We start from the raw sequence: 17,965 nt of genomic DNA, 5'->3' as shown, positions 1-17,965 counted from the left end.
GAAAATAAACTCTTTTCATTCATAAGACAGCTTCTTATCAAATGAACCGAAAGGCAAAGACAAAACACAAACTCATGAGAGGATTGTAACAGTTCATTCTTCTAAAATTTATTCATACATACATATATATATATATATATATATATATATATATATATATATATATATATATGTATATTTATACTTTGACTGCCACAGTGTGACTCGCATCACATTATTTCCTGACCTGTAAGCATAAATAGATGGTGTTCTCTTACCTCTGTTAAATTAACTGACAACAGTAATGGGTCATTTTCAGCACCACTGTATATAGTACATTCTCTATATTGCATCATTTATAAAAATATACAGATTTTCTTTTGCAAAACATTCTTTCCATGTTGTTCAAATGGCATGAGATCAAGGATCCATATACTGTCAGCATCATTTCTCCTCCCGTCCTCATTTCCATTCACAGCATTTCAAAGATCAGTAGCAGCCACACTGAATAAAAGTCACGGCACACGCCATTCTCTCACCACCACAGACTTTCACAACAAACTCCCATGACTCCTTCAGGAAGTTGAGAAGAAAGACAGAGTGGAGGAGAGAATAAAGCATACACAGAAAAGATGATGGGTGGCGGTGAACGGAAGAGGTGATGGAAAGAACAATCTGTACTGTAACAGGCCTGAACAGTGCACTTCTGTAACTCCTCGGCAGCCCACTAGGGGGCGCCTCAATCCGGTTTATCTCCCAGGTTAACATGGTGGACAAATACTTAAAAAAGCATGAAGAAAATCTCAAAACAAATATCAAGTGAAACAAAGGTTTTTTTGTATTGAGGCGTTCTTAATCAAGAGGAAGGCGCATCAGGATGAGAGTTTGGTTGCAGTGCATAGAGAGACGTCTGAGTCAGAGCCACTTGGGTTATTGCCTGATGATGAGCCGCCCTGACACTCGCACACAAACACACAGAGGCCTGAGGACCTCTTTAACACAGTGGTGGAGTGTGAGAGGGCATTGTGTGCGCTTCTCCCGATGGCCAGCAGAAAACAATGTTCATTCTGTTTTATGGCCAGAGGAAGCAGCATTTGTGTAGTGTCTTCAGCCCAAGGGGCTTCTCTGTCCACAGTCCGTCCTCAGAGTCCAGCTCGCTCGTAGAACAACACATAGGCGTCGCTACTGCGAACTTGGCTGGTTGACATTGGCGTGACTCTGAAAGAAGAAGTTGACAATCAATTTTGTATTGAAGATCTGAGATTCAAAATCAAATTTTTAACCATAAAAAACCTACTGTATCATATTTGAAATGCACATTTCTAAGGCCTCTAAACTATCACATAATCAAAACTTCTCTGAAAAACCTGTTGTATACAATTCACTAGTATAAAGAATAAATCTAAACATGTCCACCTTCAGGTTGTTACACGTGAAATCTTCACTAATTTTTATATCAGTAATATTTCAACACTTGCTGGAGCGACTTAGGTTTACTGGATAATACAAACATCTTTTTTTTCATATTATTCGATTATGTTTTTCCTCTCTTTGAGTATAATGTCCTATATTAGATTTAGATTATACGATTTTTTTATAATATAGATTTTAGTAAATTATATATTATTAATAATTATATATATATATATATATATATATATATATATATATATATATATATATATATATATATATATATATATATATATATATATATATATTTGTGACATTTTAAGCCATTATAAAGACCCGTGGAAACCCTGTATTACCACCTTACATTTTAGAAATAATTTTTCAGCCTGGCCAATATAATAGAAAGAAGATGTGCGTGTGAGATTCGTCACTTTTTAAGAAAGTGTGTGGGAGGGAGATGAAGGAGCAGGAGTGAGGGAGGAGGATGGGATACAGGAAAATAATGGAAGTTAGAAGGTGGAATAGAACTCTGCTGACATGCTATAACCATGAGGATCATTTCTCTGAAAGCTAACGCGTTTTATATACCTTTGGGAAATCTACCTGGTACTCTACACAGTTATGCAACAGGATAAGAAAGAGCAGGAGGTGAAAGTTAAGAAAGTACCTGGAGTCGTTATATGTGTACCATTCCCCGTTTTCAGGGTTGCAACAGTACGCTGTGTAGTGGCCTCCCATAGTCGTGCCTGAGTGATTGGACACTGCATACAAGTTATACACGACACTACCTGGAACAGGAAGATGAATAGACAGTCAGGGTAGAATTAAATGCCAGATATAGTTATATATAGTAGGCAGATATAGTATTGTGAACCAAAATACCAATAATATCTAGAGAAATATATAAATACTGCAGTAACTATACACAAGCCAAAAATACATCGGGACTATGTCTATGCTTTACTACTTCCAGCTGCTCATTCAAAAAGATGAGGGCCATAAAATATGCATTTTACAGCCATGTGCAACATATTTCAATGTAAATACCATAAGGTAAACATTGTCAAAATGAATCAACAGTAGTCGCTTGGCATAAAGGTGTGAACTGCTCTGAAACCATGAGCCTGTAGAACAGGGCTATTCAATTAGCTTCATTAGAGGGCCGGATTATTAAATCGAAAAGTTGAGGTGGGCCGGTGGGTTTAGCTTATTTATTGAAACATAACAGTATCAATAAGTAAGCTAAAGTAAACATAAAAGTATTGTATTTACTTGGAAATGTGGTACCCAACAGTATGCAGATTTAACAGACCATAATAAATAACTTATTTACTGCTATGTACAAATATATGAATTATACAAGATCGTAGCTATTGGTAAGAATTATTTAATTAATAATAATTATAGGCTTAAATTAAAATATTCTGACAGTGAGACTTCGTAACCATATAAAACCATGCATGGCTACTCACTCCCACTGTATAATAAATGCCTAAACAGGTAAAAACTATACACAAAATTAGTTATTTATCTAGCCCCCTAGTAAATCTAATTCAATATAAATGACTATAACATTGTATTCAATATAAATATTCCACATTTCTGCCCAAACTATGGTAAATTACTACAGTAGGCTACATTCATGGTAAATGTTTGTAAGGCTGGTGATTAGGGATTTATAGTCTTCTAACTTCGTTTATGGCACAATGTTTCTGCTATTTACCTCATCAGTCGTGTTAGGAATGTTGAGGCTGTTTCATCCGATTTAAAACTAGTTAAAATCATTGAGTGATTTGTGGTTTGTAACAGAGAATTGTGTCAGATTGAAACGCTTCTCACTGGATGTGGCAACGCTGTTTAATAATAGTGCCCGTGACCGGGAGTAAACGCAACTCCTTTAAGCTTGCGTTCCGTTATCCACTGAGCCGTGCTGTGTAGTTCGAAGTAAACTAGTGAAACAACGGAAAACAGCGTTATGTGTTCTTACTGACCGAGAAACAGCTTCAGATGATTCAGTGACAGAACCGTCCGAACGAATCCGAATCGTTTCAGAGCGTTTTGCAAGCGCGTTTGGCCAATTCATGGAAAGGAAATAATCGAACCAATGATTAATTCACGAATGATTGATATCGCTGGTTCAGTCGAAGGAAATATGGGACACACACATAATTGCTTAAACATTCGGAATGAAAACGTTTCTCAGGTCAGTCATGGTTCACACACAGTGCGTATAGCTACAGCTGCAGGCGCTACTGTGGCCACGCGCATATCTAACCAAATTTAGCCGCACCGCCAGGAAAAGAGGAGGAGGGAGGTTGGGGTGCCCTCGGGCCGGATGGAGATGATTGGCAGGCCGGACCTGGCCAGCGGGCCGCCAATTGAATAGCCCGGCTGTAGAACATAAAACAACCACATTTTTGAACTTTTCACATTTATTTGATAAAATTACTCTTTTGAACTTTAATAAATCACATATATTTAAGACCTCCTAAAATTATATTGAAGACATTTGTTATACCATTTAATATATTTAAATAATATATATTTTACAAACTGAATTTGAGACATTTTAAGACTATTTAAAGACCCGTGGGAACCCTGTGTATACCAATAATGGATCTAAAAGTTACATATTGACACAATATTTTAATATTTTGAATTTTATTACTATTCATAATGTATAATTCATTATTAATTTAAAAGATAACTACTAAAAATTTACTACGGCAATGGATATATCACATTGTGGACTGTGAAGTAATTTTAAATGCTTAAAGTTGCTATGAAACTAAAGAGGCAACAGATTTATAGTGCTTTTCTTTTGTATTGTGACATACATCCACGTAAAATGGATAATCTGAAAAGATTGTTGATTGTATGGAGGTGGATCTGAATGTAGGAAAGGGCTGGGTTTAAGCGAACTTAGGGTACGTTTACACAACAGCGTTGTATTCTGCATTCCAGGCCAGTAGTTGACTTGGCGATGTCACTTTCTAAAGAAAAAGTACACGCCTATAGACTGAACACGTAATACACATGGCGTCACTGTTTTCACAAATTCACGTTTTCAAAAGTTATAATTTTCCGGCCCCCAAAATGCTGTTGTCATGTATATGATGACTGGCCAAAACATATAATAAGTTTCCCGTTTTAGTTCAAAACGGTGTCTTAAATGACCCCTAAGTGATTGTAGATTTCCAGCTTACATCATCAGAGAGTCAGTCGCTTCACTGGAAGATCCAGTTATGGTATTTTAACAAAAAAAATGACAAGATCCTTTTTTTTTTTTTATGAAACATATCTATAGATGAATTGTTCACAATAAGATCTATAACATACATTTAGAAAACAGATAGGGTGAATTTTCATTTCATGCCAAGTGCCGCAGCACATTCACTCTAGGATTGAAGTGTCTTCACTCACTGCTTCTGTCAGAGGCGAACTCCCTGAGGTCCAGGTCTTTCATGGGGAAGTTGACAAAAGTAGACAGTTTGCTGGTTCTGATGCGGGCTTCTGAGAAGCGCTTCAGATCTGAACAAGTGAAGCGGTTAAGGAGAACAGACTCGGTACACTGCTGATCTCAGAGAGACCTTTTACAGAACGCTTCAATCAGCACATTCCCTGAACACACAGACAGCTTCCCGATCTTATCTGTGCTTACTGTCAACAAACACACTGATGACATCCCAGTGACACCACATTAAGATCAGATTGCATTAGAAAAGGATACGAAGAACTAATATTTTAGGAAACTTCTGAACAGTAAATTTCTTTGTGCATCGTCTCCTGGCTTTGCACCTGTAACATGTCTGGATGAAAAGATAGAACAATTAGATGATTCGGTATATATCTATTTCCACATTATTAAAATGATAGGAATGAACGAAATAAATTACCGGCTTCTCGTCCCCATCCAGCACATCTTCTTTAGTAAAGAGCCTCATGCAGTCCATTAGGCTCACCTCTCCATAGCCCTTCTAGGCAGAGGAACTCCATTAACACCCACTCATTTCTCCAATTTTTCAAGTGTGCATTATAAAGCCTGAATGTGCATGTACACTTCATTGAACTGACCTTGGAGATAGGTAAGGAAAGATCCCAGAAGGGATCGAACACAGTGGAACAGTAGCCACATTCACTGCAGGTCAAAGAGCTCTTCAGCTGGCCTACGAACAAATCTGAGGACAGACAGAGACACGGCAGAATTGTGCTTAGTACTGGAGCTCAATGATAACCCAAAGCTATTTGATCTGTGCGTAGTGCAGTGTTGTTAAAACTATATATACACACTATTATTTATATACTATTACAGTACATAATTAATAAAGTGTACACTTACCCACAATTTTGCTGTCTTCTCTCTCTAAGTACTTAGCCCACATCTTTTTCCCTTTTTCCTCATCACTAAAGAAAAAATAACAAGACAAAAATTACAAAACTGTGATCACAACACAGTGTTCATTCAAGAACTACCCACACTCATACAGAAAGTACACTTACGACAAGTGATCAAAGTCTTCTACGTGTCCCCGCGGCCGGACCGTGACTCTGTTCACTTCATTGTGCAGGCCGTCTAGCAGGAAACGTAGAAACTCCTGAGCATCCTGTTGACTGGAAAGATTACATAAACATCTCAATACTTTACAAAACCACAGCCAGCTACTGATAAACATAAATAAACTGAACGACATTACATTGATAAGACATTACATTATTACTGATAATCAGGCAATTATATTCATGTTATGGGCAAAAACATGAAAAATATTCAATATTAATTTTCCCTATGCTAATTTGTAAAATAATATGTGAATGTAGGCACTACCAAATCACAATGTACAATATGAAAAGCGATACAGATATATTAAATTGTCAGATAACTAATATAGCATTTCTTGAAGTATTTTACATTTTCTGAATAAAAAATAAATAAATGTGAGTGGTGCTTGTCTGTGTAAAACCACCCTGTGCTTCCACTTTGAGCAGAAAAAGACGCATGTAAGAAAAGACTTACTTGTAGCCTACAAATCTGGGGGCGAATCTTTGAATCTGTGTTTTGAATTCAGAGGGGCTGACGGCTTCACTGCTTGAAGAAGTCCACATTGTCTGAATCAGCTTGGCAAACTCTGTAGTCATGACAAAGCGAGGCTTTCATTAAGGTTTGTGGTTTACAAGAAAAAAAACATTGGCCACTGAAAGACCGGCAGGAACCGTGTTGTGCCGATGCGCACTCACCTTCCATGAGAGCAGTGTTTGTACGGCTGTTGTTGTTGAGGTCTCGACGGTGGGAGTTGTGAAGACAATAGTCTCGCAGGCTTTGTGTGTTGCTAAGACACTGGAGGATGGAGTTCATAAAACACTAGCGAGGGAAAGAAAGAGACAAAGGAGGAAAAATAAATATTTATATTAGGCTGATCATTTATGTACGAATGAATTACATGACATGCCGATTATTTAATCAAATATAAATCTTTATTTATTTTTAAAAGACCCCAAATTAAGCAGTAAATAGACATTAGGCATGATAAAACTTTTTTTTATAAAGTTAGTTTTTTTGACAATTGACAATGCATAATAATATTTACAAAATTCTGCAAAAAAGACACTCTCAAAAAAGTTCACTAAGTAGTAGGGGTGTCACGATTCTCCAAATCCTCGATTCGATTACATTTTCGATTCTAAGGTCACGGTTAGATTCGATTCTCGATTTTTTTTTTTAAGCACAGGTTGCTGTTGTTCCTAAAAAGCTGACACCAGTTCATCGCAATCTCACACATCTCTGTTATTATCAGTGAAGCTGACTGCACATTGAATCTTTCATAATATATAGCCTACACTTTGTTTGTTATAATTTGAGGATTTGCCAGCTTACAGAATTCAGCACTGAACAAAAAGTCAGTTTTGAGCGGTGAGGAGAGTCTATCTTAAATGCTTCTGATTGGTCATTGCGTTCAAGAAATCAACACATATGTCTGTGATTGGCTAAATCGCTCAACGCTGCAAACATGTTATAAATAGAAACTCTGGCCTGTAAATCGTTTCTGTTTTGTTTTAGTTGTTCTTGTTGCTTTTCTGCAACAGATGAAAAAAATGTATTAGTTTTTATATGTTTTATTCATAGATATTTCTAGTTTGCGGGAGTCCCACGAATCGTTTTCTTCTCCCGCACACACAGAGTGAGTGCATTACCGCCCGCGCTCGTACTCGGCCATCAAATCTAGTCCCGCGCCGCACTCTATTCGTTGGGTTTGCACGTCTATAGATCAAGACCCCGGCCCGAGGATAGTGACGGGAAATATCGGCCAAGTTCGGGCTCGGGCATAGAATCCAAATTAGAGGACTCACAGCCTTTCAACACGTGTGTTTTTTTCCCGCGCCGTGATGAGTCGTTCATGAACGATCCGTTCATTGCCTCTTACACGCGACAAATGTACAAAAGACTCGGAAGGTCAAGTAATTATTAATGTTACCTGTAAATTACTTTTGACTGCATTATAATGATTTCTTAATTCAGAATATGATCAAGATTGCGTTGGTGGATGTGTTCGGGGAATTTGCCTGTTAAAAGTATAACATTTAAAGACCCTGAAATGACTAGAAAAAAGATTAGTTAATTTTGATGAACGAGATTGAACAATAGAGTCAGTAAAAGGATCCGAACTTTCCATCACGGGCGCGACATGAGGGCGTGGCAGTATCGACGATTCCATTTTTTATTTCGATTTTTGAGTTTGTGAATTAATTTCGATCGATTTCGATTTAAAATCGAAATCGTGACACCCTTCCTAAGTTGAAATCAGAAAAAGCAAAAATAGCTATAAAACAAGTGACATAGAGTTTCATAGAACCAGTAGACTTGACTGCAATGTGTAAGGGTTTATTTTTGGAATGTACACATACTGTTGCTTGGCAAAAGCAAGTTAAGGGAGTGCAAGAGCGAAGAGACATCATGAAAAATAATCTTGCATAATGGAAATAGACAGAGGAATGTGAAAGCGATATGAAAACATTTCTTGCTTCTTGCCACTTAGTAGTGTCAACCAGATTTCACAGTTTTTATCTATTTCTAGCATATTTGATGTGTTGTATGCAGCCTATATATACACTATATGACTAAAAAAAATTGGTCAAAATGAGGACATGGAAAAACAGGTCTCTGAAGACCTTTTACTCTTTAATGGAGATATTTGTAATGAACTCGAATTGATTTGCTGGTGTGTGTGAACATGGGAATTACAGTTATCACATTATAAAGGTGAAGCGTGTCATTCCTGCATCACAAGCAGCTTCAACACGTCTCCCACTGTTGGACAAAAAGGTAGTCCAGCTCAAACGTAACACCACTGGTTGAGCCAAAAGTTGACAAAAAAGTCCCAGAGAATACAATTATACACTTCACCTTTAAGAACAGCCAATACATCCCATTAAAAAAACACTTACTGTATTTCCCAGATTACGAAGCCCCACCAGGCCCTGGGCACTCTTTGAGTTCTGAAAAACAGAGAGGAGAAGGCGAACATTAGCACAGGTTAAAGGCTAGATGTCAGCAGTTACACATTTCAAGTAAGCTGTAAAATGCACTGAAACATTATTCTCTCTTAGGTGCATTCAAATTAGACAAAAATTTTGCAAAATATCTATTGTCTTTTGTCACTAGTGAAGTGATGCACTAAGCACCGCTCAGAAGTCACTTTAAAAAAATAATTTTGGTCATCGTTGCGAATTCGCCTGACCAACTTAAATATGAGTGAAATCTGCTAGGAGAAATTGTTCTCCCTTATGCAAAACTCCTAATAATGCCAATTCCTATTAAAATGACTGGATTTCGAGATTCTGCCAAGCAACGTTGAATATGTCTGCACCTTAAGTCAAGTTTCTCAATTGTTCCAGGAAATGGAGATCCATGTTTCCATATAATCTGTGTTTTGGTAGAGGTGCTAGAGTGCTGAAGCAGACAGGCAAGTTATTTGACACTATGTTGTTTTCTGTCGTGCCAAAGCACGGGAGGGGAAACATGATCTGCCCTGTGCTGGAACTGTGACGAACTTACTCGGTGCTGGCCAGGATGTTCACACCGACCACATTTGTCCTGGCCACTGAGGGCACAGCAGTCAATATTTTGGGAACAAACAGTTAAATATCACACCAGAAATGTTTAACAAACTCATTAACTGGGTATTATCTAAATCCACGCTTCCATGGAAAATTCTTGTTGAACACATATTTCACAGAAATAGGCTTCCCAGCCCAGTTTGTCCTACTCTGTAATATCAGCACTGCCAAAAATAGCATCCTTTCACATGGGTTGTCCACTCATTGGTTGACTTGTCATCGTCACGGCAACTCGTTCCGGCAGCCATCTCTGATGGCCACATCTTTTCACAGGAGATTTACATACACTAAACCATAAGTCCACATAAAAAAATGGCCATCCAAATATCAACATTCAACCTGATACTATAATAAAACTGAGATGTCAAAACGAACGTCAAATGGGGAATACATGTCCTGTTGCATGTCAGGAGAACATTTGTACAAAGTAGGTCTATTTTAGGTAGTTGTGATTCACTGTGAAGCAGACATCCTTTGCAGTGTTAAATGAGACGATGATGCTCTTGTTGCCAAAGATCTTGTGGTCTTTTCTTAATATAGTGAGTCATCCTCACAAGTTTACAACACTTGGTCGCAGTGTGAAAGTGCCTCAAAAACCCTGGGGGAACCTGTTAAAAGAACACCAGCCCAAATGATATGGGAGTCAAGTCCCTATTGAAATTGTTCCAGCAAGGCGAAGCTGTAAACTTTGGGTAGGGGACTTCAATGCATTAGTTACACCGTTTAATTATTTCAACATCTAATGAAGCATTGAACATAATATAATTACCGGTACTTGATATGGGCTTCTGCCTTCTATGTTGTTGATAGTGATTTTAGATGTCAAATCCTCCTCTATAACACTTTTTTTCTCTATTTCTCTGGCGGCCGGAGACTGTGGAAGTGGGTCACGGTGTTCTGTTCACCGTACTCCCAGTTAAAGAGGTGAGGGAAGACTAATCCTGCTTTTATAACAGCTCACTGTGAAAGGAAAATGTGGAGCAAAAGCCCAGATAAAACGTCCAAACTGACGGCCTTCAGTCATCAGCATAGATTGACCCACATAAATATTAGTTGAAGTGCTCTGGTAGCTGGTTTTCAAGATGAACCCGCCAGGTACTGTTAAGAGTTTAAACTTACTCTGTTTTATGTCAACTTTGTCTCCTGTCCTACACTCCCAGCCTAAGAATTCCACAGCTGTATGTTGGCTGAGGTTTTCCTTGAAACACCTTTTCTTATTAACTCAAATGTTCAAAGACCTGAATTTCCTGAGCATACTCATGCTACTTTGCCATAATTTGTTCACCACAGTAGAGGACAGAATCTGCATGACTTTAACAAGTGTGTGTAATATGAATGGGTGCACTAGTTCTGTCCCATGTCCTGAGGCTGTGTCTAGGTGCTATACAAAACACGCCATCTAGACAATCCTGTTAAAAAAAGATAAAGGCACAGCTGGTAGACCATGTCCTTCACAATCACATAATGCATGTCACACTGCCAGGTCAAAAAGGGGTGACCAGGGAAAGTGACTCACAAAAGGTGCATGGAAAGAATCATGTGTACAATCATGTTTCTCATATCATGATCATGCAGACTCATGTTTGTTTTATTGTGCCTGTTTAATAAGGCTTTACAAATAGTCAGTCCAAGCATTGCAGGTGTAGGAGAAAAAAAAAACATTTATTTAAAAGATGGCATTAAATATATGGGTCCTATAATATATAGGTGTCCTTATGAAAATTAAAGCGTATTCCGTGAGGCTAAAACGAATCGTGTGGCAGATAGTGGAGGTTCAGCGACAAAGCCTGTACGCCAGGCCGGTACTGTCCTCGGTGGCATGGGGTGGGACTGAGAGCGCTGTCGGATGCAGGAGTGAGCTCTAATGGGATTACTGCTCATTACGTAACAATGAACGTCCATTCTGAACTGCCTCATGCGTCATACTGTACATCAGATGCATGCAGGCTGGTTTGCACAGTGCCGTTGCTTCACTTCCAAAGAAATAATGGTGTGCACTTTGTTACACTCAGTAAGGTGTAGCTAAGGCAAGCTAATTGAAACTTTAAAAAAAAATGTATAGGATCAATAAGACTGATTTATCAATTTTCCAAGAAACCAAAGAAAGATTAATTTACCATTATATAAGCAGTGACCTGTCACAATACTGATCCCTTACAATGACTTAGAGCTTACTGATGGTGGGAAGTGCAATATTAATATCACACCATGAACTACTTTTTAAGGCTTATTCAATGGGCCTCAATAAGCCCCATTCATGCTTAACATTTATCCCTTGAAATTAACTAGCGTCTATTTTTATGTAACTAATGCATATTTGTATTGCTAGTAATCTGATGACTACTGCTTTTTCACTAGTAAGACACTAGTACGTATTCCAGTAATGACTAGTATTGTTTCAATTAGTAACTAGAATTTGTTCCCTATATACAACTACTACCTGTGGTTCTGGTATCAACAATTCACTTATGATGACTAATATGTTTTCAAATGGTCTATTTCCGTTTTACAAATACCAATGAATTGGACTAGTATGTTAGATACCTGTAACTAAAATAACCACTAGTAACTTAACTTACGTAATGGATAGATACTAGTCAACATGGAATAGGTACCACTGTACCAGTAAGTTAACAACTACAATACATGCTAGTAAGAAACTTAGAAAGTATTCAATGACAAAAAATATGCTATTAGTTACCGGTAACAACAGAATTGTTACTGATATGTTATGAACAAGTAACTGTTAGTAGTGAACATAAAAAATAGGCCTAAAAATAAATGCTAGTAGTATAAAAATAGATACTAGTGAGTTTAAAGGAATAAATGTTAAAACTGCTTGCCGTAATACGCATAAGAACCGTGTATTCATACCTTGGCATGATTAATCAGAAGCCCAACAAATGTAGAGACCAGCATGGAGCCGGACATAGTAGAGTTTTTCCTCCGCATGTTCTGTTTCAGAAGTGGGAACGCAGTCGCGGGAGGCTCTTCTGGTACTGTAACTGTATATGAATGTCGCATACTGGACATAATCAATAAAATCCTTCTGTGGTGTATAAACACCGATTTTAAGAAATCGCCACTATGAACTTTCTAGCTTCAAATATTCCAGTGTCCTTTTCCAATCAAGAACAAGTCCTTCAGGTAAGAAGCTTGATCAAGAAACGACCTCTAAGTTACAGCGGTGCGAGGCAGCAATGGGGACGAATAAAACGCATCGCGCTTTTCACAAAAACAAAAAAATAAAGTTGTTCCCAAATGCAAAGAACAATTGCTTCATGTATCAAAGTAGACGAGTTCGAGTTAAAGTTGTTAGATTGCAGGCTGAAGCCAGCGCGCGGGTCCATCTCTTTTCACTAGTGCCAGTCCCGCCCACACGAGCTCAACGCACGAGCTTGATGCGCGAATCCGACGTCACTGAGGGCAGCGGGTTAAAAACGCCACAGTTGACAGAGATTTACAATAATCATGTGGCCGTCAAAGACGTATTACACAGCCTAAAACGACCACTTTCAAACAACCCTTCACAGCTCTAAAAACGGAACACTCTGAATCAGTTTCAACATTCCTATATTGTACCTCAATGCGAGTGCGCAGTTTAGTGGTGGGGCTCTGAATTACCCCCTTTAAATTAAAGCTAAAAGGACTTCAAAACATGTACAGGTCCTTCTAAAAAAAATAGCATATTGTGATAAAGTTCATTATTTTCCATAATGTAATGATAAAAATTTAACTTTCATATATTTTAGATTCATTGCACACCAACTGAAATATTTCAGGTCTTTTATTGTTTTAATACTGATGATTTTGGCATACAGCTCATGAAAACCCAAAATTCCTATATCAAAAAATTAGCATATCATGAAAAGGGTCTCTAAACGAGCTATTAACCTAATCATCTGAATCAACTAATTAACTCTAAACACCCTTAAAAGATTCCTGAGGCTTTTAAAAACTCCCAGCCTGTTTCATTACTCAAAACCGCAATCATGGGTAAGACTGCCGACCTGACTGCTGTCCAGAAGGCCATCATTGACACCCTCAAGCAAGAGGGTAAGACACGGAAAGAAATTTCTGAACAAATAGGCTGTTCCCAGAGTGCTGTATCAAGGCACCTCAGTGGCAAGTCTGTGGGAAGGAAAAAGTGTGGCAAAAAACGCTGCACAACGAGAAGATGTGACCGGACCCTGAGGAAGATTGTGGAGAAGGACCGATTACAGACCTTGGGGGACCTGCGGAAGCAGTGGACTGAGTCTGGAGTAGAAACATCCAGAGCCACCTTGCACAGACGTGTGCAGGAAATGGGCTACAGGTGCCGCATTCCCCAGGTCAAGCCACGTTTGAACCAGAAACAGTGGCAGAAGCGCCTGACCTGGGCTACAGAGAAGCAGCACTGGACTGTTGCTCAGTGGTCGAAATAACTTTTTTCGTATGAAAGCAAATTTTGCAAAACATTCGGAAATCAAGGTGCCAGAGTCTGGAGGAAGACTGGGGAGAAGGAAATGCCAAAATGCCTGAAGTCCAGTGTCAAGTACCCACAGTCAGTGATGGTCTGGGGTGCCATGTCAGCTGCTGGTGTTGGTCCACTGTGTTTTATCAAGGGCAGGGTCAATGCAGCTAGCTATCAGGAGATTTTGGCAGCTTTTTCAGCACGACCTGGCACCTGCTCACAGTGCCAAAACCACTGGTAAATGGTTTACTGACCATGGTATTACTGTGCTCGATTGGCCTGCCAACTCTCCTGACCTGAACCCCATAGAGAATCTGTGGGATATTGTGAAGAGAAAGTTGAGAGACGCAAGACCCAACACTCTGGATGAGCTTAAGGCCGCTATCGAAGCATCCTGGGCCTCCATAACACCTCAGCAGTGCCACAGGCTGATTGCCTCCATGCCACGCCGCATTGAAGCAGTCATTTCTGCAAAAGGATTCCCGACCAAGTATTGAGTGCATAACTGAACATAATTATTTGAAGGTTAACTTTTTTTGTATTAAAAACACTTCTTTTATTGGTCGGATGAAATATGCAAATTTTTTGAGATTTTTTTTGAATTTTGGGTTTTCAAGAGCTGTATGCCAAAATCATCAGTATTAAAACAATAAAAGACCTGAAATATTTCAGTTGGTGTGCAATGAATCTAAAATATATGAAAGTTTAATTTTTATCATTACATTATGGAAAATAATTAACTTAATCACAATATGCTAATTTTTTGAGAAGGACCTGTATATTCATTTTACATATAAACATACGCTTCATCAATGTTTTTAAATTGCTTTTGTAACAAACATTAAAGCTAGTTACATTAAAGAATATTTAAAGTTGATACAATTGTCATATATATACTTACCCTCAAGTTGTTCCAAACCTGTATGAATTTCTTTCTTCTGCTGAACACAAAAGAAGATATTTTGATAAATATGGGTAACCAAACAGTTGGTGGGCCTCGTTGACTTATGGAGAAAAAAAAACAATGGGGCACATTAACTGTTTGGTTACCAACATTCTTCAAAATATCTTCTGTTCAACAGAAGAAATAAATTGATAAGGGTGAGCAAATGATAACAGAATTTTCATTTTTGGGAGAACTATTACTTTTGGGAGAACTATTACTTATCATTATTTATCAGTAACTTTTGTAATAAATATGTTTTACTTAAAGATTTAACTTTGTATAAGATATGCCGTCACAGATTAGCCATTCACTATCACTTTAAACTATCATACAACTTTACCAATAAGACATGAGAAGAGGTTATTTGCTACATTCTCAATCTGAGGACACATAATCAGATTTAAAACAGAACAACTACCAACAATGGCGAGAGCAACAAAAAGTGGGACAATATGTCTAATCTTTTGGGCTTGGCTCCATGCTGAACTCAGCTCAGCGGTCGCCCTCACTAAAGTATTAAAGAGAAGCATTAAACTTTGCCTGTAGAAGTGGCAGAGAAATTGGAACAGGGCATGAAACACATTAAACCCCAAAAGAGAACACCAGACTGAGGCCATTATGCTCTTAAGAGATGGTCGGTCAAATGTCATCAACAGCAGCCCAGATCTAGATACGGCAAAAACACTTTAACTGCATGTAATGTAGCATGAAAGTTACCTAAATGAGAACAAGGTCACTTTTGAAGGCCACACTACATGCATCTCATAGTCCTTTTGGACAAACTCATAATTTTTTAGTAAGATATTGCAGTTGCATGTCACGAAGACACATAAAATTTTACTTTGCATTTAGTTTAGTGCTATGTCGTCTTGAGGATCCAATTTTTATAATGCAAAAATCGCTTTTATGACGCTTAATCATGCCATATTTCACCGAAGTGGTTTTAATAGTAAAGAAACCCACAGAATGCTGAGCGTGTTAATCTGTTTATATAGAAACAGGAAGTTTTGCTACTGAAGTGGCATTTCAGAGAGGGAGAAGGATCACTGTGTCCCTTCCAGTCTTATGATGACAAAGTATATGTACACAACAAATAGGTGAAGACAACATTTCCTCGACACGCCACAGAACACCATGAGGGTGAAAAGGTAAAGGCAACCGGATTGATTAATGTATTTCTTGAAATGTGTAATTGGACACTTTGAATGAGTGCCAGTTACATCTTGGCTTTCAGCCAAAATACTTGATGTGCATCAGGGCACCACTAAAGTTTAATTTAATACAAATGGCTGAAATGTGTGAAGACCGATAAAAATAGCAGGTGACCCGTTATAAAACAGCAGCACAAATTTCGGATTCTCATGATAATAGAGGACATGACGTGATGATTAAAATTGAGTGAGTGAAATTCAACTCTGCAGTGAGTAAACCTCAAACCAGATGTAAAGTTTGCAGGACACAATAAGCTTAAAAAATAGGTTACTTAATGTTGTGGATCAGCCTACATACTAAAAGACCTGTTATATAAAACATCTTGGCACAATGAATAAGTAGTAGAAAACGTGACAGGCAGGATTTGTTTACTCCTGGGTTTAAGAAGTAAAAAGTGTCTCTGTTTGTGAACAACTGGCATCATTAATAAAAATGATAAATGGTTTGAGTGAGATTGTAGCGGGGAAAACTGTGTTAATGCTGGCCCAGCCATGCAAAGACTCTCAGTAATACTAAACTAACATCGGCTAGGAGACCAGAAGATAAGTTTAATGATACATGGAGAGCAAACTGATCACACTGATAAAACTGACTTGGTCAGTAAAAATACTTTGAATAAACCCAGATAAATGTCCAATCCTGTATGCCTATCGTGTGTTCTTGCATTACTGTGGTGGTTACAAGCATTACATTAGTACTCAAGAGGCTGATACAATTACCTTCAGATGTCTGTGCCACTACATTGGATGCGTTACAATAATAATAAACCTAAATAAACAATATGGTAACAACTTTACAAACTTTAACCATGTCAGTAGTTCAGGTTTTTTTTATTTATTACTTAATAGAGTTTTGAATTTGAACTGAAGTAGCAAACAGGAACTAGGATTGAAATTAAAATGTTAATTTATGTAGACAAAATCAGCTGAAGCTCAAATTCATCTAACCACAATAAGTGCATTTCTTTCTTATCAAGAAGGTTAAAAAAAAGTTTAAAAAGTCAAAAGGTTTTATTTACCGGAAAGATAGATTTATGGACAGGGTGGAGGTACACTTCATTTCTCAGCCAACTGTTAGAATTCAGTATTTTGCAAGATCTTCAAGAATAACACTGACCAGAAAAGAAGACAGTTTACACTAATGCTCCTTATAGCACCTCTTGTGGCAACACTGAGAATGAACCACTTAAATCTAAAGCCTTTTCATCCAATATCCTACCATTCAAAAATAGCAAAAACCAAATATTTTCCTCCTTTACAACAGTTATAAATACTGGTCTGCTTGGTGCTATTCTGGCTGTCTTGAACGCTTTAGGGAAGCACTGAAAGTATCATAGAGCATATCCTCCAATTCTTGCATTAGTCCACAATAGCCTGGAGTAACAAAGCATCAATGTCAGAATATCTCAAGCATTAGTGTGGTAATTAAATAGAGCTGACAAAAGCGTTCAGACTTGCACTTGTTGAGCTGATTAGTTTCTGAAACACTCATGTGTAAACTAATGTAGTCTAGACTGATAATTTAGTCAAATAGACATTATAAAAAAAAAGTCAGATAGACAGATAGACTGCTCAGCTCTCCTCATTTAGCCTGGACTCCCTTGTTGAGAAGTAGCTAAATGATTAAACAGCAATTCATTTAAAAGAATAGCCACAGACTGTATTCCAAAGCGCCTTATTTAGCATGGCATAATTTAAGCAGACAATTCAATTCATCTTTAGAAGCTCTATTAATCCGGCAGGGTTGTATAAATTCAGAATAACATGCCCTGTAATGTGTTGTGGCCTAATGGTTAGAGAGTCAGACTGGTAAGACGAAAGTTGTGGGTTCAAGTCTCAATACCAGCAGGA

The 17,965-nt window shown here is 38.0% G+C and overlaps 1 protein-coding gene across 5 annotated transcripts in view; it reads right to left on the bottom strand.

Moving 5' to 3' along the window:
* Positions 1–291: 291 nt before the first annotated feature.
* Positions 292–17,965, bottom strand: part of usp2a (ubiquitin specific peptidase 2a) — a 33,148-nt gene continuing 15,474 nt past the window's right edge. For 2 of the 5 annotated variants that reach the window (XM_077208572.1, XM_077208571.1), the window contains exons 4-14: positions 8,833–8,883; positions 6,628–6,751; positions 6,407–6,518; positions 5,893–6,003; positions 5,732–5,796; positions 5,467–5,570; positions 5,289–5,369; positions 5,123–5,201; positions 4,816–4,923; positions 2,060–2,180; positions 353–1,197 (exon numbers count right to left, since the gene is read on the bottom strand). In XM_077208572.1, the coding sequence (XP_077064687.1) occupies positions 1,122–1,197; positions 2,060–2,180; positions 4,816–4,923; positions 5,123–5,201; positions 5,289–5,369; positions 5,467–5,570; positions 5,732–5,796; positions 5,893–6,003; positions 6,407–6,518; positions 6,628–6,751; positions 8,833–8,883 (1,032 nt within the window). In that variant the 3' untranslated portion in view covers positions 353–1,121. Of the gene's footprint in view, positions 1,198–2,059; positions 2,181–4,815; positions 4,924–5,122; positions 5,202–5,288; positions 5,370–5,466; positions 5,571–5,731; positions 5,797–5,892; positions 6,004–6,406; positions 6,519–6,627; positions 6,752–8,832; positions 8,884–12,378; positions 12,876–17,965 lie in introns of those variants that run through there. The other 3 variants (XM_077208576.1, XM_077208574.1, XM_077208573.1) reach the window with 3 other exon arrangements.

Source organism: Siphateles boraxobius, unplaced genomic scaffold (assembly GCF_051911475.1).
Source record: "Siphateles boraxobius isolate OS27281-9 unplaced genomic scaffold, OSU_SipBor_1 6, whole genome shotgun sequence".
Classification (NCBI taxonomy): domain Eukaryota; kingdom Metazoa; phylum Chordata; class Actinopteri; order Cypriniformes; family Leuciscidae; genus Siphateles; species Siphateles boraxobius.
The sequence above is the reverse complement of the archived record's forward strand: the minus strand, read 5'-3'. Positions and strand labels throughout refer to the sequence as shown.